At 36.5% G+C, this 21,626-nt stretch overlaps 1 protein-coding gene across 1 annotated transcript in view; it reads left to right on the forward strand.

Moving 5' to 3' along the window:
* Nucleotides 1-21,626, forward strand: part of GBE1 (1,4-alpha-glucan branching enzyme 1) — a gene marked incomplete at its 5' end in the record, with an annotated part of 165,499 nt that overhangs the window by 133,387 nt on the left and 10,486 nt on the right. The window contains 3 exons of the mRNA XM_084276813.1: nt 4,580-4,764; nt 5,836-5,992; nt 20,392-20,519. Coding sequence (XP_084132939.1) covers nt 4,580-4,764; nt 5,836-5,992; nt 20,392-20,519 — 470 coding nt within the window. The remainder of the gene's footprint in view (nt 1-4,579; nt 4,765-5,835; nt 5,993-20,391; nt 20,520-21,626) is intronic.

Genomic DNA, 21,626 nt, shown 5'->3' on the forward strand with positions numbered 1-21,626 from the left:
TGTCTCAGTACTTTCCTATGTGTTTGATATCTTAGAGCCATGCTTGTGTCTTTTCATGACTCATCATACCAGAGGAGATGCGTTCTGTGATTTGTTCATACAACCAAGGTTATGAATCCCATCCGTTCTTCCCTAGGAGATATGCAAGATCTGAGTTTCAAAACCAATGTGATGTTTATCCTGATTTTTGTCTTACCATAGATTGGAAGGAGCAAATATGTGACATTTTCAGAAAAACACTTTTCTAGCAGAACTGATTTCACCAGTACCTCTCTCTTTACTACTCGCTCATGTGGTATTTCCTCCAGCCTGTGTTCTATGCAGGAATAGCAATGTAATTGTTTGCCTGAATTGATTTTTTTTTTTTTTAAGTCTTTTGGGGACCAGTGTGTTATTGAGTAACAGTGCTAGAGAGATTAAGAAAATATGAAGGTCTCAAGGTCATCTAACCCAAATGTTTCAACAGGAGTCCATTTGGAATTTCACTTCAGTATATTGTTGTGTGGATGACAGGATTAAATGAATGCTTGTAATGAAGCTCATTCTCTCGGAATTTGAAGGCAGTGTAGAGTTTCTTATTTGGGTTTTGCAGTATGAATGTTAAGTTTAATCACTTAAGGTTCAAAGAAGATTTGTTGCCAACATGAGAAAATACAAAATATCCAAATTACTTAATATCCAAGAGCTTCACAACTGGGGAAAATGAAGATTTGTTTGAAATGTTTATTTTTTGAAATATCTAGATCTGACTTACACTGATTCTGTTCATAATCTGCAGATTGTTGCACTGTCATCATTGTTCACAAAGGTAGTGAAGTTAAATTCATAGTTACAACCCGCAGATTAATTGACCTGACCTGTGTAAATTGACGTATCTCTGCTTACTTTGATAGAAATAGGTTAGGGTGGAACTGTTGAAATTGTCTCCCAGTGTATCCAGACTGCAGCTCATCAGCTTTAAATAGGATCTTTTTATGGTATTTTAGATCATTTAAAAACTTGTTCAGCTGTATACACCTAATTAAACTACTTAACTTTCTATCAAATAAACTACTGGCTGTAACTGCTGTTAAAGTGCTTACTGTCATGCTTAATACAGGATACAAACAAACCTAAATAATGGGCATCTCTTTATACTGTCTGCTGCATCTTTTAAATATGCCTTCAGTTCTGCTTAGCCTGATTTTTTGAGAAAGAATTGCTAGTAAAAATGTCTTAAGAAGAGAGATCAAGAAAACTTTAATGACCTGTGGGGCCCAGCTTCAAAGTGTTATCATCAGTAGTGCAACTACTTTGTGGTGTAAATGCATTTCTAGCCTAATAAACAAGTCTACTGTAGATTTTCATTATAGTAATAGAAAGTTAATTTATTTGTTGAATTGTGATCTTGAAGTCTTGTACATCATAAAAAGTTGTCCAATATGTGCAATGTGTAGGAAATAGCAAATTTGAATTAATGGCCAGATAAAATTAGTATGTATTACACTTCAATGATTTGTCTTTGGTATGTTTCTCTAATCAAAATTTCAGTTAATTTCAGCTCTATTCTCTGCCTCTCCCACATTAGTTTCATTGTCTCGATTTGCATTGTTTGTAGCAGCTGATTCCTTGTCCGTCTGTAGTTTGGACCTTTATATCAAACAGCAAATTAATTACAGGAAAAGAAATCCCAATTGTACTTCCATGCTTAGAGGCTTTCACAGTGAAGGTTGTGGCTCTTGTCAGAAAAGAGAAGTGGAAGAGGCTGGCACATACTTCATGGGTACCGTGGGTTATCTGTAGAAGTAACTGTTGCATCCTAAATGCTAGTTCCTTTTCCCTATACCACATCTTAAAATCATAGCCACAAATGTCTACTTCAATTTGTTTTGTCCTTATTTATGAACTTATATTTTGCTTTCTTAAAAGAGAAATTGGGGGATCCTTTTAAAATCATGCAAGATGAACAAAATTGCTCATGGGTGTGTGGTCTGGAAGGTGCTCACAGAAACACAAAGTGCGAGCACTCAGTGTTTACACCTTCAACGTGCTTCTCAGACATCAGCACATAATTCATCTTCCATCAAGATGATGCACAATGCTAAACTCCTTTTTTCTTAATGACCATTAGCAATAGCTGGAACAGTAACATCGCTTTTGTATTTTTGTTCTTGTCTGCACTTCTATTGTTCTTCAAAAAAACCAGCCAACACAAAACAACGAAATGCAGCATTCAAGCAACTGCGCTGGGGAAATAGGCAAAGCGAGTGGAGGTGGGGGGAGTTGGTATATGGTTAAAACATGAAAGAGGTATGCTTTACTTACAGTGAAATACTCTATTGAAATGATGGGCTGGTTTAGTCTAATTTATTCTCTATCTTCCATTGCTTATTTCCTCTGTTGGGTTTTTTTGGTTTTTTATTTTCTTGAACAAATAGGTATGATTTTTGTGGCTATCTTTTCAAGATACATATCATCTTTGACTTTCTGATGTTCTTTGCTATCTTTAACTGAACTATCTCATGTAGTTTATCTTTTGAATAGTGTGCAGATCACAAATGAAGGTAATACCTTGCCCAGCTCTTAAGAGAATATTGAATTTTGTTAGATACAGTGTCTGTTTTGTAGCAATATCTTCTCTCATTTTCGGTACTGTATTGTTAGCACAGTTTAAGAGTGGAGTCCAGCATTATTCCAAGGTCATTTTCAAAGTCCTGCTGTGATTCTGATTCTTTTATATTTATCTCCGGTTTTGAGCTGAATATGAAATTTAGTGGTTTAGCTTTTGAAGGGGAAATTTAATTTACAACTTGTCAGTTCGTTTACAAAACAGATACCACTGTGAAGCATTCTCCTAAATATATATACAGCCGTTCTCTTTTGTTTTCTGTTCACTTCTTTGTTCCCGTGAAGCATGGAAATATACAAAAATCCCTTCAAAAATCTAAATTCATAGCTGTCACTGCTGACCGTATCCTCCGGGCCTTCCAGGCAGCGCAGGCTGTGCGAGACAGCAGATGGTGGCTGCACATGCAAAGTATCCATCCAGGAAACAACACTTGCCTTCTCACAGCATCCCGGCCCTTATCCGCCCACAAAACTCCAGTTTATTGACACAACTTGAGTAACTGCTTGTAGAAAGGGTTAGGCTCCTCTTTTAAAAATCGAAGCTCTCTTAAAAGTGATCATGTTACCTCCCATATGTATTTCCAGGTGCAGTACTTGTTGTTTCTGTTTTATGGTGCTCAGGTGTTCTGTGTAACCTCTATTGAAGTGCTTGTGTTGAATCAACTATTGTAGGCTTGTGTGTTTTTAGCTTTTGGGGCACTTAACTCGTTTTAATCCTATGTCAAATGGATAGTCCAGAATAAGTGGGAGTCTGCTAGGCAGCAGGTTATAGCACCAGTTAAAACCATAAAGTCCATTTGGATTTGTCTCAAGCTGCAATAATGATATAATGGAAGAAAGCCTTGCATACATGACAGTCATTCGAAACACTGAATCCTTAGTGAGGCGTTGCTGCAAATCTATAGCTTTGACAGCTGGAATTTTGCTTTGGTCATTCTTCACGAGAGAAGCTGAGCTTTTTCTTGATTAAACTACAACTTTTCCTCCTTTTTTATATAGTGTGATCTAAGGCTGAAAGAACCTATTCCTTGCCTTAAAGTGAAGTCTGTTCTGTACTTACATGGGCTAGATAATCAGCATTGAGACTGCCAAACTTGCAAAGCATTGCTGCTATAGAAAACCAAATTGAAATGCAACAGTGTTTACAGGTGTGCACAGGCACCTGTAGTGGTGGGCACATGGAGGAACCCAGCAGTCAAACCTACTTCATCTCAGCCTGAAACGTATCTGGTGCTCCTGACATTGAGTCTTTTCTTTTGCAAAGGGGTACTCCTTGAAAAGAGGCTGGATCCATGCATAGTATTAGACTCTGGTACTGTCATACTTCTTAAGTCCCTTTTTTTCAGTATCAAATGCTTTTTAATACCACTGGAAATAATGATGACCATATTTATAGCCAGGATAAAAAGTAAAAAAAAAAAAAAACAAACCCAAAACTGGTCAAACATTACATTCGACTGGTCTTTTTGATTGTTCGAAGTTTAATTGATAAACTGAGAGATTTCTGCCTGTGTGGTTACATGAAAGGTAGTGCTGATTTCTTTTAAGTGCTTTAAACCAATGGGTTGCTACTGCTGAAGTGATGTTTCTAGGTTTCATAGTGACTGCTAAATTTGTGTCCTGGTTGACTGAATTTCTGTTGCCCTTATTAAGGGATGGGAATAAAGAAATTTTTAAACCTGCTATGCTAGCATGAAGGCTATCATTCATTCTCCACTTTCTGCTTAACTATGGATATTTTGGTCTGGTAGATTTATTGGCCAAACCAACCCATTACCAACCATAAATGTGTGGTTGTTTGGGTTTTTTTTAATAATAAAATGACCAATTTATGTATGGAGAATTAATATATGGAGAATTGTTCTTCAGGATTTAAAACTTACAGAAAGGAAATCTACTTTAATCTATTTTTAGATTAGATAAATACTTTAATCTATGTAATTTCACATATCCTTAATATTTTTAAATACAGGTAATGAATTTGGACATCCAGAATGGCTTGACTTCCCCAGGAAAGGCAATAATGAGAGCTACCACTATGCCAGAAGACAGTTTAATCTTACTGAGGATCATCTTCTTCGTTATAGATTCCTAAATGCATTTGATAGAGATATGAATAAATTGGAGGAAAAATATGGCTGGCTTGCATCTCCCCCGGTAAGCTGTATATACTAAATGAGAAGTTTTTAGTCACCAGTTGGGTACGTGTTCAGAATAACAACAATACCAAATTTGCATGCTGAAATTTTAAACAGCACTTTATTATGCAGTGTGTAATGCCCCACCATATATTTCAAGTTGTCAAAACATGTCACTGAAATATCTTCCACAGATAATAGAAATCTGAAACAGTCTACTTTTAACTTCATAGCAAGCTCTTTTCCTATTATTTTTGCTATTTTTATTTGGTAACTGCAGATTGGGTAAAGCATACTATAAAATCGTCTGTAATCCAATCTAAGGGTTGCTTTGGGAAAGCATAAATTGTTCTGACGATTTACTTTATATAAATAATTACTCTGTTACTGAGAAAGCACTTTCAGTAGAGTGTAGTGTAAATTATAGTCTCCTGATCTTCAACCTGTCACTTTTATATTTGCCTTTTTACCTAAATATCACACTCCACTTTTTTTATCAAAGCAACTCAATTATAATAAATTTTTCAGTGTTTTATTATTTCATACCAGTCATAGTCCACTTTAAAGAATTCTTTAATGGATGTCTAGTTATTTATTAATGACATTAGCAAATAGAACAAAGGTGCAGTAGTGTGTTGTGACTTATCAAAGTTATTTGTCTCACAGACTTCAAAAAAACCCCAAAACCATATCCAGTGCTTCATTTTCTAAATTACTAACCGTAAATGTGATGCTGATCCCCATAGCAAGTAGATTGAAGGCTTGACTTCGTTAAAGGAAATTGTGATAAAAAGACCATGATACCAATCCTTGAGCAAGAATTTTTCAAGTGCTCTGTACCTAACATGCTTCTCTTTTGTTAATTTTTACATTGCCTTATAAAAAATAAGCTATTTCTTAGTAATCAGAAACTTTACAGGACATTACATAGATAAACAGTTGTATTTTGCTTGCAAATGCCCTTATCTATGTTGCTTGAATCTTAGACTGCTCTTCTTGAAATGAGGTATAGAAGCACACTTGTTTCTTCTTGTTGTTAATTCACTTAGAAATGAAGTTGTATTGGATTTTAATTTTTTTTATTTCCTAGGCCTATGTGAGTGAAAAACATGAATCCAATAAGGTCATAGCCTTTGAGAGAGCAGGTCTCATTTTTATTTTCAACTTCCATCCATATCAAAGTTACGTGGACTACAGAGTGGGTATTGAAATTCCAGGAAAATATCCTTTTCTCTATTGTTTCACGTGTACAGAAAAACTTTAAAATGGAAAATTTTATTTTTGTTTTCTAATATGAATATAATCTGTAGTTAAAAGGTAAGAAACCACTTGTCATCAGTATAATCTTGTTTTAATTCTTGGTGTATGGAAAAAAATCAGAAATTTGCCTTCTTCATAAGAGACCATTTTATAGAAACAAAAAGTAAATATTGGAATTTAATGACTGCATGTTAAAGTTTATCATTTTGATGCTTTGCCTTTTGGAATTATGTTGAGGCATGAAATGCACTACAGAAGTGGCCACAGAAAGATGAGGCTGTGCATGCAGTTGCACTGGAAAATGCATTAGCTTAAGCCTTTGTCATGAAGGTTATACAGTTTCTGGTTTATAACTGGGTGGACTGAGAATGTGCTCTCAGCTCAGCTGAGCAGAAAATGATTACCTTTGAGTGATTGATGATTAGATGATAAGGGTACTTGAACCTCTTGTATAAGGAAAGGCTGAGAGAGTTGGGGCTATTTAGCCTGGAGAAGACTGAGGGGGATCTCATCAATGCTTATAAATATCTAAAGGACTGGTGTCTAGAGGAAGGGCCCAACCTCCTCTTAGTGGTCCCTAGTGACAGGACAAGGGGTAACATGCACAAACTGGAATACAGGAAGTTCCATCTCAACATGAGGAAGAACTGATCTATAGTAGGTCTTTCCAAGCAAACTGCAAATTTTGCTTTTTGGTGGTTTTACTTTGTGAATCAAGGCTCAGAGTTTGATCTGTTGCTAGTTTACTCTAGTCATTACAACAACTTTCTTGTCTGTCTTGGACAGGAACAGTCATTGCTAAGTGATGTTTTCAGGTTTTTTTTAATGTAAGCAGAAACACTGGAAAATGTTTGCTGTTCATTTAGTAGTGTACATCCTTTATTTTGGGTCACTGGAAATCATACTGAAACTTAACAGCTCAAGTATGTTCAAAACAAGTATGAGATAAGGGAAACAGATGATGTTTCTTATTTGCAGTTTATGTCAGGTTTTGAATAGGTTAGTGTCAGTACCCATCCTTATCATTTAAGTGTGTGCAGTATAATGTTATTTGCATCATATATTATAGATAGCTTAAACTTGAAAGACCTTTGCTAAGGAGTAAAGATCCATATTAGCTTTTCATTCACTAACCTAAAATTTTTATTACTACTGGAACTGCCAGTTATGAACTGTTAAAACAGTTATTTGCTGTTGTGAAGGTGCTCTGTCTGACCAACCCTTCCTGCCTCAAGCAAACAGTGGATTTTATGGTTCTGTCTTCAGGGTGAGATGTGCTTCACTGCCTTTGGTGCAAGCAGAGGGCTCTAAATGCTGCCACTGCTCTCACTTATCTGTGAAACGCAGTGAACCTGCACCTCAGAGCCTTGCTCATGTGGTTAAGGAAGTGTCTGTCCCCTTTTATGGTACTGTATTGTTTGTAACTCTGAGAGGAAATAGTTCTCTTGATTTAGTGTTTTCACTCGGGAGTCTCAAATGTAGAATAATCCCATAAATCACCTTTTCAGCAATCTTCCCCTATTCTTTTTGTTTTTTGGCAGTTCAATGCATGAACCAGGGGAAATTACTGAAAATCCTCTGGGAGAGAAATGTTGCCAACTGGCTCTCAACCTGATTTAACCTTGGATTTCTAAGTTGAAGGTATGAGCCTTCTCTTTCTTCCAGTATCTTGGATTCCGAAGATGCAAATCATTCTGAATAATACACAAATTTTGGCAGGCCTATTGCAAGAGATTGTGCAAGTTCTGGTTCACAAAGCTGGCCTGAAATGATCTTCAGGTTTCAAAAGTGGCAGCATTTTGTATGACTGTCCCTCAACATGAACATAGCAGTGTTTCCCATGACAGAGGAATAAAACCACCTCTTCTCAGTTGAAAAAAGTAGCTCATAAAAATGTTTTGCTAGAAATGGGCATATTTGAACAAATAATTTAGCTGCCCAAAATCTGTAGTTCTATCTTAAAAGCAGATTGAGCATATGTTCATCAGGCTTTCCTGAAATGAAATTTAGGAGGTTGCAGTGACTTCTGTTGAAATAAAGATCATAATGTTTCTTGTTAAACTATTCTGTGTAGAAAGAAGAAAATAACAAAGGAGTAAGAATGAAAAAGCAAGTTTAACTTAGGTCAAAATCTTTTCATTTGGCTTGTAAGCATCTTTATTTTTTTGCTTTTCTCTTTGGCCTTTGAAATAAAAGTCTAATTTATGTTACTAAGATCTCTTTCTATCTGGGAAGCATATTTGTTTTCCATAATAAAAAGGTCACTGTGTTCTCATCCAAGGCCATCATACACAATGAACCATTGGGACTGCTTTTCTAGAGGAAGTGCTCTTGCCTGTAAAGAAAAATGCATCTTTATTAAACTAGATGTACCCAGTGCTTTGGCATTAGAACTGAGAAGATGCAGATAGTCACTCAAACACTTCTCTGAAACCAAGCTCAAAGCAGAATCACGTTATAGTAGCTCCTTAAGCATGCTCTACTTAACTGAATAGTGGTAACAAATTGTGCGTGTGGTGTTAAGTGACAGCAGATTTGAGTTACTGCAGCACGTGGTGAAAGAGAATGACTAAGAATGTCTCGCTTCACACAGGTCCATGTGTAATATTTGTGATTCTGCTTATAGCATGTCATGTTAGTAACTGCATAACTGTTAGCAGTATACAGGGGCTGACTTACACTCTTTCTGTAATCTTACTGAAACTGGTAAATGTGAGCCAGTGCAAAAGGAAAGGGTGGCATGATTTCCAGAGTATGAACGAGAGAGACTTGGGACTTCAAAGAATATTTAGCTTTGTTTTTAGAACTGGAAGTTAAGGTTATCCAGCATTTTATCAACCATACAAGTCCATAGGAATTCCGCTCTATGCTCTACCTAACCAGCAGAGATCCAGTTTACATGTGTTCATTTCTTTTAGACATGCTATTTTTTTCTTGGCTGAGATTTCTAAACTATTAATCAAGAATAGCTGACTCGAAGTATTTTGCATCAACTTATTTGCATCAGAAAATCACAAAGCTTTCTTATTGCAGCTCTGTCTCTTAGAGTAGTCAAACGTTTCAGTATAGAAACAGTGCAGAACTATTTGTGGTATCAATTTTTTAATAAAAGATATCCCAAAGCTCCCAACCACTATTACCTACTTGCTTTCAGCATTGTGTCTTCTTCCCTGACAACATCCAGTAGGCTGAGGGTTTTTTTAATCTATTTTCTTTAAATATGATGGAGTATTCTAATGTTGGCTAACTTTCTTTCTAGCTCCTGTCCTGTAATTAGAGCCCTGAATTTATATATAATTTTGTCTTGGAACTTTTTAACCTGAGGGTTTTTTTTTTTTTTAAATATGTCCTATAACTAGGAAATAGTCACATGTGACATAAAGTCTTAAGAACAACTTCTCCAATTTAAAAGAAATTCTTCAAGTTCCTTTAGTAATTTAATAAGAAGCAGAAGTACTTAAAAAAACAGGATTTTGTTGTTGCTCTTTTTGTTTTTAATGGATGGATTTTTAACTTGTTACTCTGAGGCAGTTACTGAGTAAGTGCAATGAGCAAATTCCTATGATATATTGATTGAATTCTTTTTAATAAAAAGTTTATTGGAATGGTATTGGGAAATGTGATGATCCTTTCACTAAGGATCAAATGTAACAGGTCATTAAGATTGCCCTTATTGAGTGGATGGCTTTGGCATATCAGCATATTGCAAGAATATACATCACTAAACTCTTAGATTATTTAATTTCTCAGATATGTTGCCAGATATGTTAAAAGATACAGAGCTTCCTGCCTGTCTGGGCTGATATCATTGAAAGTATCATTCCTCTTTTAGCTGTTCTTTATTTGTGGGTGGTAGGCATAACAGACCTTAATGTACTTTTGAAAGAGAAGTGGTAGTCAGTAGACATTACAGTCCTCCAGGTCCCACTTTGTTTAAAGATCTTTTTCTGAAGATGAGTCATAGCCAGCCTGGAGTAAATTTTTCCTTCCCTTTTGTTCCGCAGTCTTCTCTTGACTTACTACTTAGACACTGGGTTGCTCTATTTGATGTCTTGTTCTCCTAAGATACGATGTACCCTAGTGTGAGACTTTCAAGGACCAAGACCTTAATTTTACATGTGAGCATAAAAGTCCATAAAAGTTGAGCAATATGGATTACAACCAGTTTGTAATCTATTTGTATCTTGACATTTCATGTTGTCATACTGCTGAAGTGCAAGAAGGAAAAAAAAAAAATCTCATGAGAAATGGCTACAAATATTGTTACTTTTACATGGCATGATGTATCAAAGCATTGTAGTGCTAGGGTGAGCTGTACACCTGCTGTTGACATAAAATTATGGTGACTAAAAACCTTTGAAGTCAGTATTGTCCATAAGTAAATAGCTGGATGAGATCTGAAGTATGAGAAATGTTGTCATCAAAATGCTGAAAAAACATACTACTGGGGTTTTTTTATAAAAAAAGTATATTAATTCAGGCTGTCTGACATTTGCAACCTGCACCTAGAGCTTCTAATGAGCAAATAAGGTCACTTGAATGAGTCACTGGCTTGCGATTGCTGAAGGCGAAGCCGGTGCTTTGCAGGCCGCTTTGAAGTGCGGTTGTGTAAGTGTCCCTGCCGGTTAGAATTCTGGGGCTATCCAGCTCCGGAGACAAAGAACTTAATTTAAGATCAGCTGAATGCCACATGCTATAAGGTAGTTGATGTGTTCAGGTTAATAGGTGTGAATAAGGAATATAGCATACTGATGTAGGAATGCAGCTTTGATCTGCGCAGGAAAAGACAGGGGTTTCTAGCACTGCGACTCTGTGTAACTATTAGAGCAGCATGTGCTGTTCCCAACTTCTGTCTCATTATGTGAAGAAAAAAGAAAATTTCTATGTTCATGCTGGAATTTTACTTAGTAAGTTTGGCTCTTTCAGCAGCCTTTTCATGAGAAACAGGCAGCTTGAGCTAACAAATTATTTCTGCCTGACTTGCTTAACAACATTTAGGTCAGCTGTCTCTGGTTCTATTTGTGGATAAAATGCTGCATGTTAACAGGGAAACCATAAGTTTTTCTGGATTTTTTTGTTTGCTTCTATTTTAATACTGACCAGACCTTTCTGTGGGATAGAGGTTGATTCTAAGGCCTGTCTGCAGTACAAAAATTCAATAAGGAAACCTCGTTTCCTCTGTTCAAAAAGAACATGTCTTAAAAGGAAGGGGAAATATCGGGAAAGGGGCTTTGATTTGATTTCTGTTTACATTATTGCATTAGCTACAGTAATTTCAAAATAACCTTCCGCACTTTTGTAATCTGATCTACTCCTGCAATGTCACAGTTTCTGCCATTAGAATGTTTTTATAAATGTTTAATTGAAATCTGTCTTACTATAGTTTAGGTACTGTTATTTGTCCTGTTTTTAAAGGAGGAGAGATTGCCTTTCTGTTTTGATGGCACTGAAGTCACTTTTTCAACTCCTCTTGTTAAAGTTTTCGAATCATTTTCCTAGAATTAATTTTTCTTGAAGTTCAGTACCAAAAGCAATTCACAGTTCTGACAGTGTACTGAAGCTGGAGGAATAGGCAGATTCATGGTGTTGAAAATTAAAAATCCTACGTGATGATTTTGCAAGGACATTTTCCATTTATGCTGTGCTGTTTTGGTGTTTTCTGTTTCCTTCTTGTCTTGTATTTGTTACCCTGCAGTTACATAATCCTTCGTCCCGTCCATGTAACATTGCATTTATCCCACCTGAACATCCACTCCTTCATCCTGGGCTATTCATGAATTTACTTTGATCATGTGGCCTGTCTGAATCCACTATAAACTTTGTGGTCTGCAAAATAATAATATTAATAATACCAGTGTGGACAAAATAGGTGGATGAAAATGTGTTTGTGAAAACACTGGAAGCAGCAAAAGTGAGGATTAAAAGAGTGGCCTGTATTGGTAATTGGTAATGTATTGGTTTCTAGCAGTAAAACCAAGGAGCTATTTTCATGTCAAGACAAGATGGTTGGTACTGTGATAAGTGTCACTATCTTTGCTGTGGCCCAGGTGACTTGTAGAGGACCGTACAGCCTAGCAGTAGTGGGATGGCTAGTAACAAGGTCTACTATATGCTGACAAGATTTTCTACATGCTGCTCCTTTTTCCATTAGCTCAATAGGAAAATAGACGAGTTTCTACTGAACAAGAATAAGCAAACCTTTCCTAATGGTGCTCTAAGATACTGCAGTAACCAAGATTCTTAAGCAAAGATCATAACTATCAACTTTCAGAAGGTATAAAAGATTTGTCAAAAAAATAGGTGGTTCTTGAATCATGAAGAGGACCCAAGAGACTTGATGAAGACTTGGTAACTGATAACCCTTGCAATCACTGTTGTATGCATGTGAAGGACTACTTGGGCATGTGGGTCTTGGAATGAGAGTGAATGAAATCTATGACAGAGTGAACGTATGAATAAATAAAATCAACTTAAAGATTTCAGAAGTAACACCTTTACCTTCCATAAAATCCCATGTTGATTTTTGTTAAACATATTTTTGCAGTGTTTAAGAATCATTTAAAATTTAGTATGCTCTCTGTATATGATATACATGTTCCCGTCTTCCCCCCCCCCCTTTTTTTTACAAGGCTCATTGTCTTGGCATAAAAGTAAATCAGCATTTTATGTTCATGATTATCAAGCAATATAGTTTTCCAAACTTCCAGACTTAGATTTACTTTAAAAGCAGAAAGCATCTGTATTTGATTGAAGCAAAAGGTATAGTATCCCCCCTTCCCCTCAGTCCTGTGCCATGAGTTAAGTTCTAAACGGCTTCAACTATGCTCAAAATATCTTGAGCTGAAGTTCATCAGGCAAGGGTGTTTAATTTAATTAGATAATTAATCCAAATAGTCTCTAATATGCTTTTTCTCAGTTGTAAGTTGACCCCTTTAGTCTTCTCCAAAACGATGAGTGTGTGGTGAGGAGGAACAGAGGTACCCTTCATCTTGAAATTAATTATGCTAGCTGCCTGGTTTTTTTCAGTAAAATTGAAGAATTATGAAAAACAAAAGTGCCACTTCAGGCTCTTCTCAGTCTTCCTTGCAGTTGTACTTCCCTTCATCTTCCCTGTGTTTATGGTGCATTTAATGACTGAGTTCTTGTTTTCCTTAATGTGTCTTAATAGCATATAATTTTGTCCTTTTAACTTCTTTAATATTTTTATATTCTTTATTTAGGCTTCTTTCTAGGATATGGGTTGAATGAACAGTTCATTAATTAACCTTGTTCATCTGTGGCTATACTTATTAGTTTGTGTGCACATCAAAGATACATGAAGTATGTTTGTATCCATCACTTGCTTTTTACAAAATTGATTTCTGTGAGAAATTGCTAGTCTTTGGTATCCTTTCCTTTTCTTTCAGTCCATTTTGAGAATAAGATTTAGTTCTACAACTGTTGGCATGCCTGGTTTTCCTTTTTCTTGTTTTGTTTCTTGTCTTCATTTGTTGCTGGGATAACCTCTTTAATTTTCACAGCCAGCATTTTGGCAATGGAAATTGCTGCCAGGACAGCAGTACATGAAAGTTATGTGTCATTTTCATTGTTGTCCTCGTGGCTTTTCCACCTGATTGCTATTTCCAAACAGCTTTTCTACATACTTTTGAAAAATCAGCAATGAATAGCATTCTCTACTAGGTATCTTTGGTGTTGGAAAAATGTAGATCATGATGCCAGTAAATCCAATCTAAAATCTCAACCAGAGTATCCGAACAGTGCTGACAGTCAAGCAAGTGTTGGAACAGGTTGCCCAGACAGATTGTCCATCTTTAGATGTTTTCAAGGCGTTGCTGGATAAGACCTGAGCTATCTGGTCTGACCCAGTAGCTGACTGTAGGTCCCTTCCAGCTTGAGTCATTGTGGTTCCCATCTCTACAATCCCACACTATGACTTCTGATCCTTGCCTTTTTTCTCCTTCAGACTTGCTTAAGATACTGTGCTCTAACCTCCTGTGGGTAAACTCCTGTGGTAAGTAGAGATGAACTTCTTGCCTAGGTGAGCTCTTCTCTCATTATTTGGCAGCTTTTTAGCAGTGGGTCTCCTAAATAACAGCTCTTCACAGCTTTTTGTGTTGTTTCTGTCAGAAAAGTTCTTAAAGATTGTATAAACTACCCTCACTTGAAGAAATTCAATTTTCATTTTTTTCTTAGCATAACCCTGGGTTATATCTTCAAGATAAACAAACAGATACACACAGAGCTCTACCTATGGAATATATTACATTCTCAAAGTGAAACCAGTGAGGGCTTGTACAGTGTTGGCTTCTTTTTAAAGAGCGAACTTGGAAAGACTTGTATATTCAGCTGTTAAATACTGGTGTGAGTTATTCTACGTTACTTTGCCAGCTTATTCAACCTGGCCTCTGAGAATCCCTATGTTACAACATCAAAGATCATTCACATGTATGCTACTTGTATGCTAGTTGCTTAGTTGCTAACACAAGACTAAGGAGAAGTGCTGATACAATACTTGAAAGCTGGCCTTTGATTTTCATCTAAGATGGGCAAAAATGTTTTCCAAGAGTTTGAGGGTTGGATCTGTCAAAATGCATCCAACACGTTAAAGACTTTTAAGTATTGTGCCGTCACTGTACACATAGCTAGCAAACTAACTGTGCTAAGAAGCCATTTAATGCTTAGCATCAGATGGAGTCAGTCTTGGTTTGGCCATTACAGTGGCTGTACTTTAATGTTAAAATTACAGTGGCTTGCTCCAACATTTTATATTTATATTCTTCTGTCATCTCTGCTTCTTGCTGGCTTTCAAAGAGGTAAAATCTTGAAAACACAGTGTTTTCACCAGGATTTATATACATTTAGCCTCTAGAAGAAGGTGCATCTAGAACATCTAGCCAGACATCTTGATTTAGAAACTCTTAGTTCATTTTAAATGTAGATTTTTTTTTTCTTCTGTATTTGGACATATTTTGATTCTTCCTTGAACACTGCTTGAACTGTTTTAATTCAAGGTCTTGTTTCAATAATAATAGAAGTTTTCAGCACTTGGGTATTACACACCACTGTTAATACTTGAGGGGAAAAAATTCTTTTAGTCTTTTATAAGTTTGTTTGAAAGATGGTGGCCTCCCTGGAATATCTCTTTCTGGATTAGAGTGCTGGGCCAAAACAGGTCCAGCACTCTAATCTAATCACTTTTTTAACTTTTTCCCTAAGAAGTTTTATTTCCTCTCCCCATTTCTCCACGTTTAAAAAGCTCTCTTTTTCTCTAATATGTTGTACAAGATCTCACATGGAGGATGCAAACTAGCTTTTGCTGTTACATAAATTGCAGAGCCTATTTTTCGTCAAAAATCCATGACAGTTTTGGGCTGGAGTCTACAGGGTTTTGTTTTTCTGCACTCTCGCATGGTGTGTCAAATGTCTTAGTTAAATGTCTCTTGCTTTTTGTACAACCTCTACTAGTATATTTTGAAAAATACATAAATATATGGAACTATCTACTGAGATATAGACTTCTTAAGAAGAAATAGTCTTTTGTATGCTGTGTGTGACTGTGACACTGTATATACTTCTGTAAAGGACTTCCCCTAGGAAATATTCAAAAAGGCTTTATAGGAAAGTTGTTCTGGTTTATACAAACAAACAAAAAATACCCAAAGCTTTCTTAACCCACCCTAAACAAAACATCCAGGGTTACCTTTAGCCCTAACTTTTGGCAGTAAATCTTTTAATCCATGTAGATGTAATGAGAATGCGTAAAATTAATCTTCTTGCATGGTTATAATTTCCATCTGGATTAGGCGTGGGATCATGCCAGTGTTCCTGTTGCCACCACTATAGCTGGTTCAGGACAGAAGGCTGATCCCAATACTGCTTAAAGGATCAAAAGCTTTTCAAAAACATTCCCATGTCTTCTGTTGTTTATACGCTTTCTTTCTAGCCTAAATTCACTTTTGAAAGTTTCAGTATACAGAATTAAGTGTTTCAGCACAATTTTTGATCCTTTTTGGTCTGTACTTTTATCTTTGTCTCCTCTCATTTGCCAGAACCCTATGCTTTTGTTTTTAGCTAAGAAATGGTATCAAGGAGAAAAATAGAGTCTTTATTAGGTGTTTGTCTATATATTGAGAAGTGTAGTGACAAAATGAGAGCTGATTTACGTACGACTACCAGACCACCAGAGAACCAGGAGTGAGTACGGGTGGTTAACCTTTCATTGTAAAGAAAATCAAAACTATAACAGTTCCTAATCCTGATCTTAAAACAGATTATGAAAGGGGTGAAACAATCAGGATTGCCTAATATTTTGTGTAAGTTTGTTTATCCTTCCTAAGTGTCCAGTCTTGCTCAGTTGTACCAAGACTTTCTAACTCGATGGGTAACCTGTCGTATAGGTTATCACTGCAAATAAAGCTGTTGTATATGTAATACAGAGGATCCAAGGTACTTGATACTATTTGAACATGTGTGAACATTCATGGTAGATGTTTGTGTGTCAAACCAGACCATGCATCGAATTTTCTTTATAAATGCTCAGTAAGCCTTACATCATTTTACAGCTGGTTTGTAGAAATGCTTATCTGCTCTTCAGCAAAGCTTTTAATTATGCTGGACCATCACCCCCACAAACAGCACTTAGATTCTTTTATGAATAGTAAGGGCTAAGCAACAAAATACACATTATCCTATTTTGTGATTTGCATTTACTTAGTACAGTTTTATGTGTCATTAAGCATGCATAAGATCAAATAAAAAATTGTGTTGAAATATGTATTTTGAAACATCATAAAAGCATAGTAATTCAGTAATTAATGTGGTAGATAATGACAGCCTTTCCATTTCCAGCTTGCTATAAGAGTTTATTATGTTTTGCACTCTGCTGCATCAGTATCATGGTATACAAGGTTGGAAAGGAATACAAGGTTGGAAAGGACCTCAGGGATCATCTGGTCCAAACTTTCTTAGGAAAAGCTCCATCTAGATAAGATGGCCCAGCACCCTGTTCAGTGGAATCTGAAAAGCATCCAGTGTTGGGAAATCCACCACTTCCCTGGGGAGATTATTCTAATGTGTGATGTCCTTGTGAAAAATTTTCCTCTCCTGTCCAATAGGAATCTATAGGAGTAACTTGCACCCATTACCCCTCATCTTTTTCATGTGACGTCTTGTGAAAAGGAAGTCTCCATCATCTTTGAACCACCTTCTAAGTACTGGAACATGGGATGAGGGTCTCCCATAAACCTCAGTTCTCTCTGCCTTTCCTCATATGCCTGGCTTACCAGGCCTTTGATCATCTTCATGTCCCTTCTCTGGACCCTCTCCAGCCTGTCCACATCTTTTTTAATATTGTGGGGACCAAAGCAACACAGTATTCCAGGTGTGGATTGACAAGTGCTAAGTAGTGTGGATAATGACTTTATCTATACTGGTGATGCCCTTGATGCAATCCAGCCTCCTGTTGGCTTTCTTTGCCACTGCAGCACACTGTTCACTCATATTTAGCTTATCCACCAGGACCCCCAGGTGGGACTCACAGAGCTGCTCTCCAGGCAAGTTGATCCCAGGTACAAGACCTTAACGCTTGTCCTTGGTTAACTTCATAAGGTTCTTGTTAACTCCATCTTCCAGCTTATGCAGATCTTCCTGCAGGGTGGTTCTCCCTTCCAGAGTGTCTACTTTCACACTCAGTTCGGTATCCTCTGTAAACTTCATCAGCATGCACTTGATCCCATCATCCAGATCGCTTATGAAGATATTAATAGAGCATCGGGCCCCATATTGATCCCTAGAGCACCCAACTTGTGACACGTTGCCAGTTTGAAAAGAGCTATTTACTACCACTCTGGGTACAGCCTGTCAGCCAGTTCCCCACCCACTGCACAAACCACTTACCTCAACCATAACACAGTTCCTCTAGGAGGAGGCTGTGGAGTACCATACTGAAAGCCTTGGAGAAATCCAGGTAGACGATGTCCACTGCTTGCCCTACATCAACTGAGCATGATAATTTGTTGTAGAAGGCAATTAGATTTGTCAAACACGATTTGTTATAGTGGTTAAGAAGTTTAGAGCATCCAACTGCACAGAAAGCAGGCTTTTTTGAGTCAGAGTACACAGTATTTCCACCAAACTGTTGCTGACCCCAGTGCAAAGGAAAATATTTCTACAATGTGCTTGGTTAAAATGAACAAGTGTTACTTAATGTCTTTGTGAAAGTAATCTTCGAAAACCTAGATGCTTGTAAAATGCCAACATGTGAAAAACAGCTTTTCTGTGAGGTTTAAGTTCGGAATTAAATGAGCATGTTTACCAAACAAGTTATTTTTTCCTGAGAAATAGATATCTGACTGTGAACTTGGGAAGATCTTAAATTCTTTTGGACCCCTTTATTCAGGATCTGGTGAGCAGTATTTGTGCCAAATATGCTACATTGTGAGATGTGGAAACACAGTGATATTAACTGTGTGCTGGAGGGCGCTGCTAGACATACTTGTGTAGCCTGGATTGAGGAAATGGGGTAAACTGTTTTGAAATTAGCATAGCCATAACGGTCATGCCTGCTGTAAATAGTTTTAAAGGAATCATTAGAGATGTCAGGGCTTTCAGCAACATTGATAAATTATTAAGCTTGATGTATAGCATAGATCACAAGCAAAGAGTGAAATGCTTGAGGGAGACATTCCCCTCCCATGTTAGTAAAATATACCATAGAGTAGTAGTAGCCACTGCTGATGCTGGGTTTGAAAGGGCTGGAGAGAGTAACTGTGAGTCGCAGTTTGCATTTTTGTAAGTGACAACAAATGAATGGGAATTTGAATGAGTTTATAAAAGAAAGAGGGACGTGTGTATGTAGTCATATGCAAGACACTGAGGACTAAAGATTGCAAAATGTCATTTTTTTAACTTTTTGGTTCTCTAAAGTAACAAACACAAAGATTTTGCCAGAGAAATGTGCTGTTTCTCCCTTTGGGCACCTGCCCTCTAGAAATCAACAACTAACTTGGCAGTTACAGACCTTTTTCACATTTCATTGCACATGCATGTGGGGAAGGGTTTACTTAACATCAGTGATTTGGTAGCCAGTTGACAGCTTTGATTTTGTCCTCATGTGCATCTGTTTTTCTTCTTCTTTGCCTTCTGTCAGCAAAACCTGTGCAATCTTCTAAACAGAAATATTCAGAGTAAATTTGCAGTTACTGTTAGTTTAGGCGATGTTTTGTGTTGTCATGCTTTGTGTTTCTTGTTGCTAGACATTTAAACCAGTGAGACTGATGTTTGGTAAATTTATCTCATCTGATAGAGAGGAGTATATAAACACTTAAAACCAATTCTGTTAATATAAAGCCTTGTGAGCAGGCATATTTTGAAAAGGTTGTGCAAACACAGAAGCCCAAGAGCAGTTTGAGAACCACTGACTTGTGTGTTGCTTCACTATTACCTAGTCACAATAAATACAATCTCTAGCAAAGTAAGATTATTCCTTTAAAACTAAGGAATCATACTGTGGGTTATAGACCACAGTTATTTTCCTATGTTTTTGCGAGTGGGGAGTGGAAATACAGAGTTTCTGTTGTAACTTTGAGAGGGGAAAGGGTGTTTTATTTATGTCCAGGCAAGAAATTCAAAGGTACTGAGACAATAATAAAAATTAAATGAATCTTTTGTTGTTGTTTCAAATAAGAAGAAATTTTCTTTTCAGTGCATTAGCTCTATATTTGTCCATTTCTTGTCTTACACTTTCTGCTTTTCTTCCTTCAATGTTGTTTTGTTTTGTTTTGTTTTTTATAATGTGTTTGACTCTTTTTAAGTATCTGTACAGGTATCCCAGCTCATTACACTTCGTTTAATAACTTACCCCTTTCAAATAACTGCAGTCAGAATGTTTGTCTGTTAAAAGTTAAATATGTTTTCTATTAAATGTAAGCGTTCTTCTGTTACTCTCTGCTCTAATAATTCAACCTACTTTCTGAAAAATTCCCAAAGAATCTGTGGGGTTTTCTTCTGTAAAATCATACACTTTTCTCTTTGCGCAGATGGTAAAATATTGTTAAAAGCTAATTGATTTTGACTGTCACAGTTATGTAACTTAACTCGTTTAGTGGTACATTTTTAGTCTAGTTCATCACATAGTGCAGTGCATACTATGCATCTTTCATGGAGACTTCCAGAAGGCACTGGAAGGTACTTTCTTTACTAAAAATCTTTCAAGACAAGAAACTTTCAAGACAAAAATATCATCCAGCTTTTATATGTTCTGCATACTTTTCCACTATTTTCTAAGATTTTGTTTTAATTATTATTTTTGCTCTATATTGAGTATATTACCTTGAATTATGTTGCAGCAGTCCTAGGGTTTTTTTGCTCTGATTTATTTCCTTAATAGTCATTTTTAAGTATAAAATGCTTCTGGATTCTGATGCTGAAGAATATGGAGGGCATCAAAGGCTGGACCATAATACGGAGTACTTCTCTGAAGAATATCCTCACAATTATCGACCTAATTCACTTATGGTAAGGAAGATTTTTAATTTTTTTTATTCTGCTTTCATCTGAATATTTTTTAAATTTTTCAGACAAATAGGGAGTCTTGGAGTATATTTGGGGGGTGGTGTTTTTTTAAATTTGTTTTCTGAAATCAGCCTTTGTGTGGATACAGTAGAGAACACTTTTATGGTTTGATTATGACATAATGTTAACGATTTTTCCTCTTTTGACATTACATTTAAGTTTGCATGTACTTGCAGTGTACAGCGTTCCTTGCCAACGTGCATGAAAACATTCTAATATGCTTTTGCATTGTCATTTTGAGTATCATAATTTCTTTATTTTCATGTCTGAGAAACTCCATCTTCATGCTTGCTTTGTGATTTAAAGCTCTGTGGAAACTGAATCTTGCATGACTTTCTTAAAATCATTTGCTTAACTCCACAAGTACAAATTAAAGCAAATCATGCCTTTCCCAACTGGCTTTTTCCTCCTCAGTTTACAGAAAAACTTTGCAAAATAAACCATGAAGAATTTCCAGTCCTAAAGCGATGTGAATAATGGATAAAGTGTTTCTCAAATAGCATTTCAGATGAAGTGGGATGCATATCCTTGCATACAATTTCTGTTAGCTGAGATGGTGACTAATAAAACCTCTCCCTTTCTTCATTACTCTTAAAATCATAATCACTTACCACAATTAATAATTTTAAAATAATTTTTGCCATTTGTTACATATGTCTTGACATATGTATATGTGTACAAGTAAATTCAAAAAGGCCATGAATTAAGGCACAGTTCACTGAAAAAAGTTCTGAGAGTGCTTATATCACATACTAGGTTTTCTAAAACATACGCATGGGTGGAGGGGTGTGTATCTTTAGGCATAGGTATTTCTATACACATAAGCACCTGAAAGTAGGTTACATTTGTGATCTTAACAGGGTACAAAAATGAACTATCTGCCCTGATTTGTGTCAGTTCCCGCTCTTCTCTGACAGAATGGAGACATCAATTTCTAGTGTCACATCTTAACATCTCTCATGAGATCTAAACTCCTGAGAATTATTGTCACTTCTAAGATCTTTCCTTCGCTCACAGTCACCCTAGTTCATTTTATTCAGAGTATTGGCA

Source organism: Gallinula chloropus (genome assembly GCF_964237585.1).
Source record: "Gallinula chloropus genome assembly, chromosome: 1".
NCBI lineage: Eukaryota > Metazoa > Chordata > Aves > Gruiformes > Rallidae > Gallinula > Gallinula chloropus.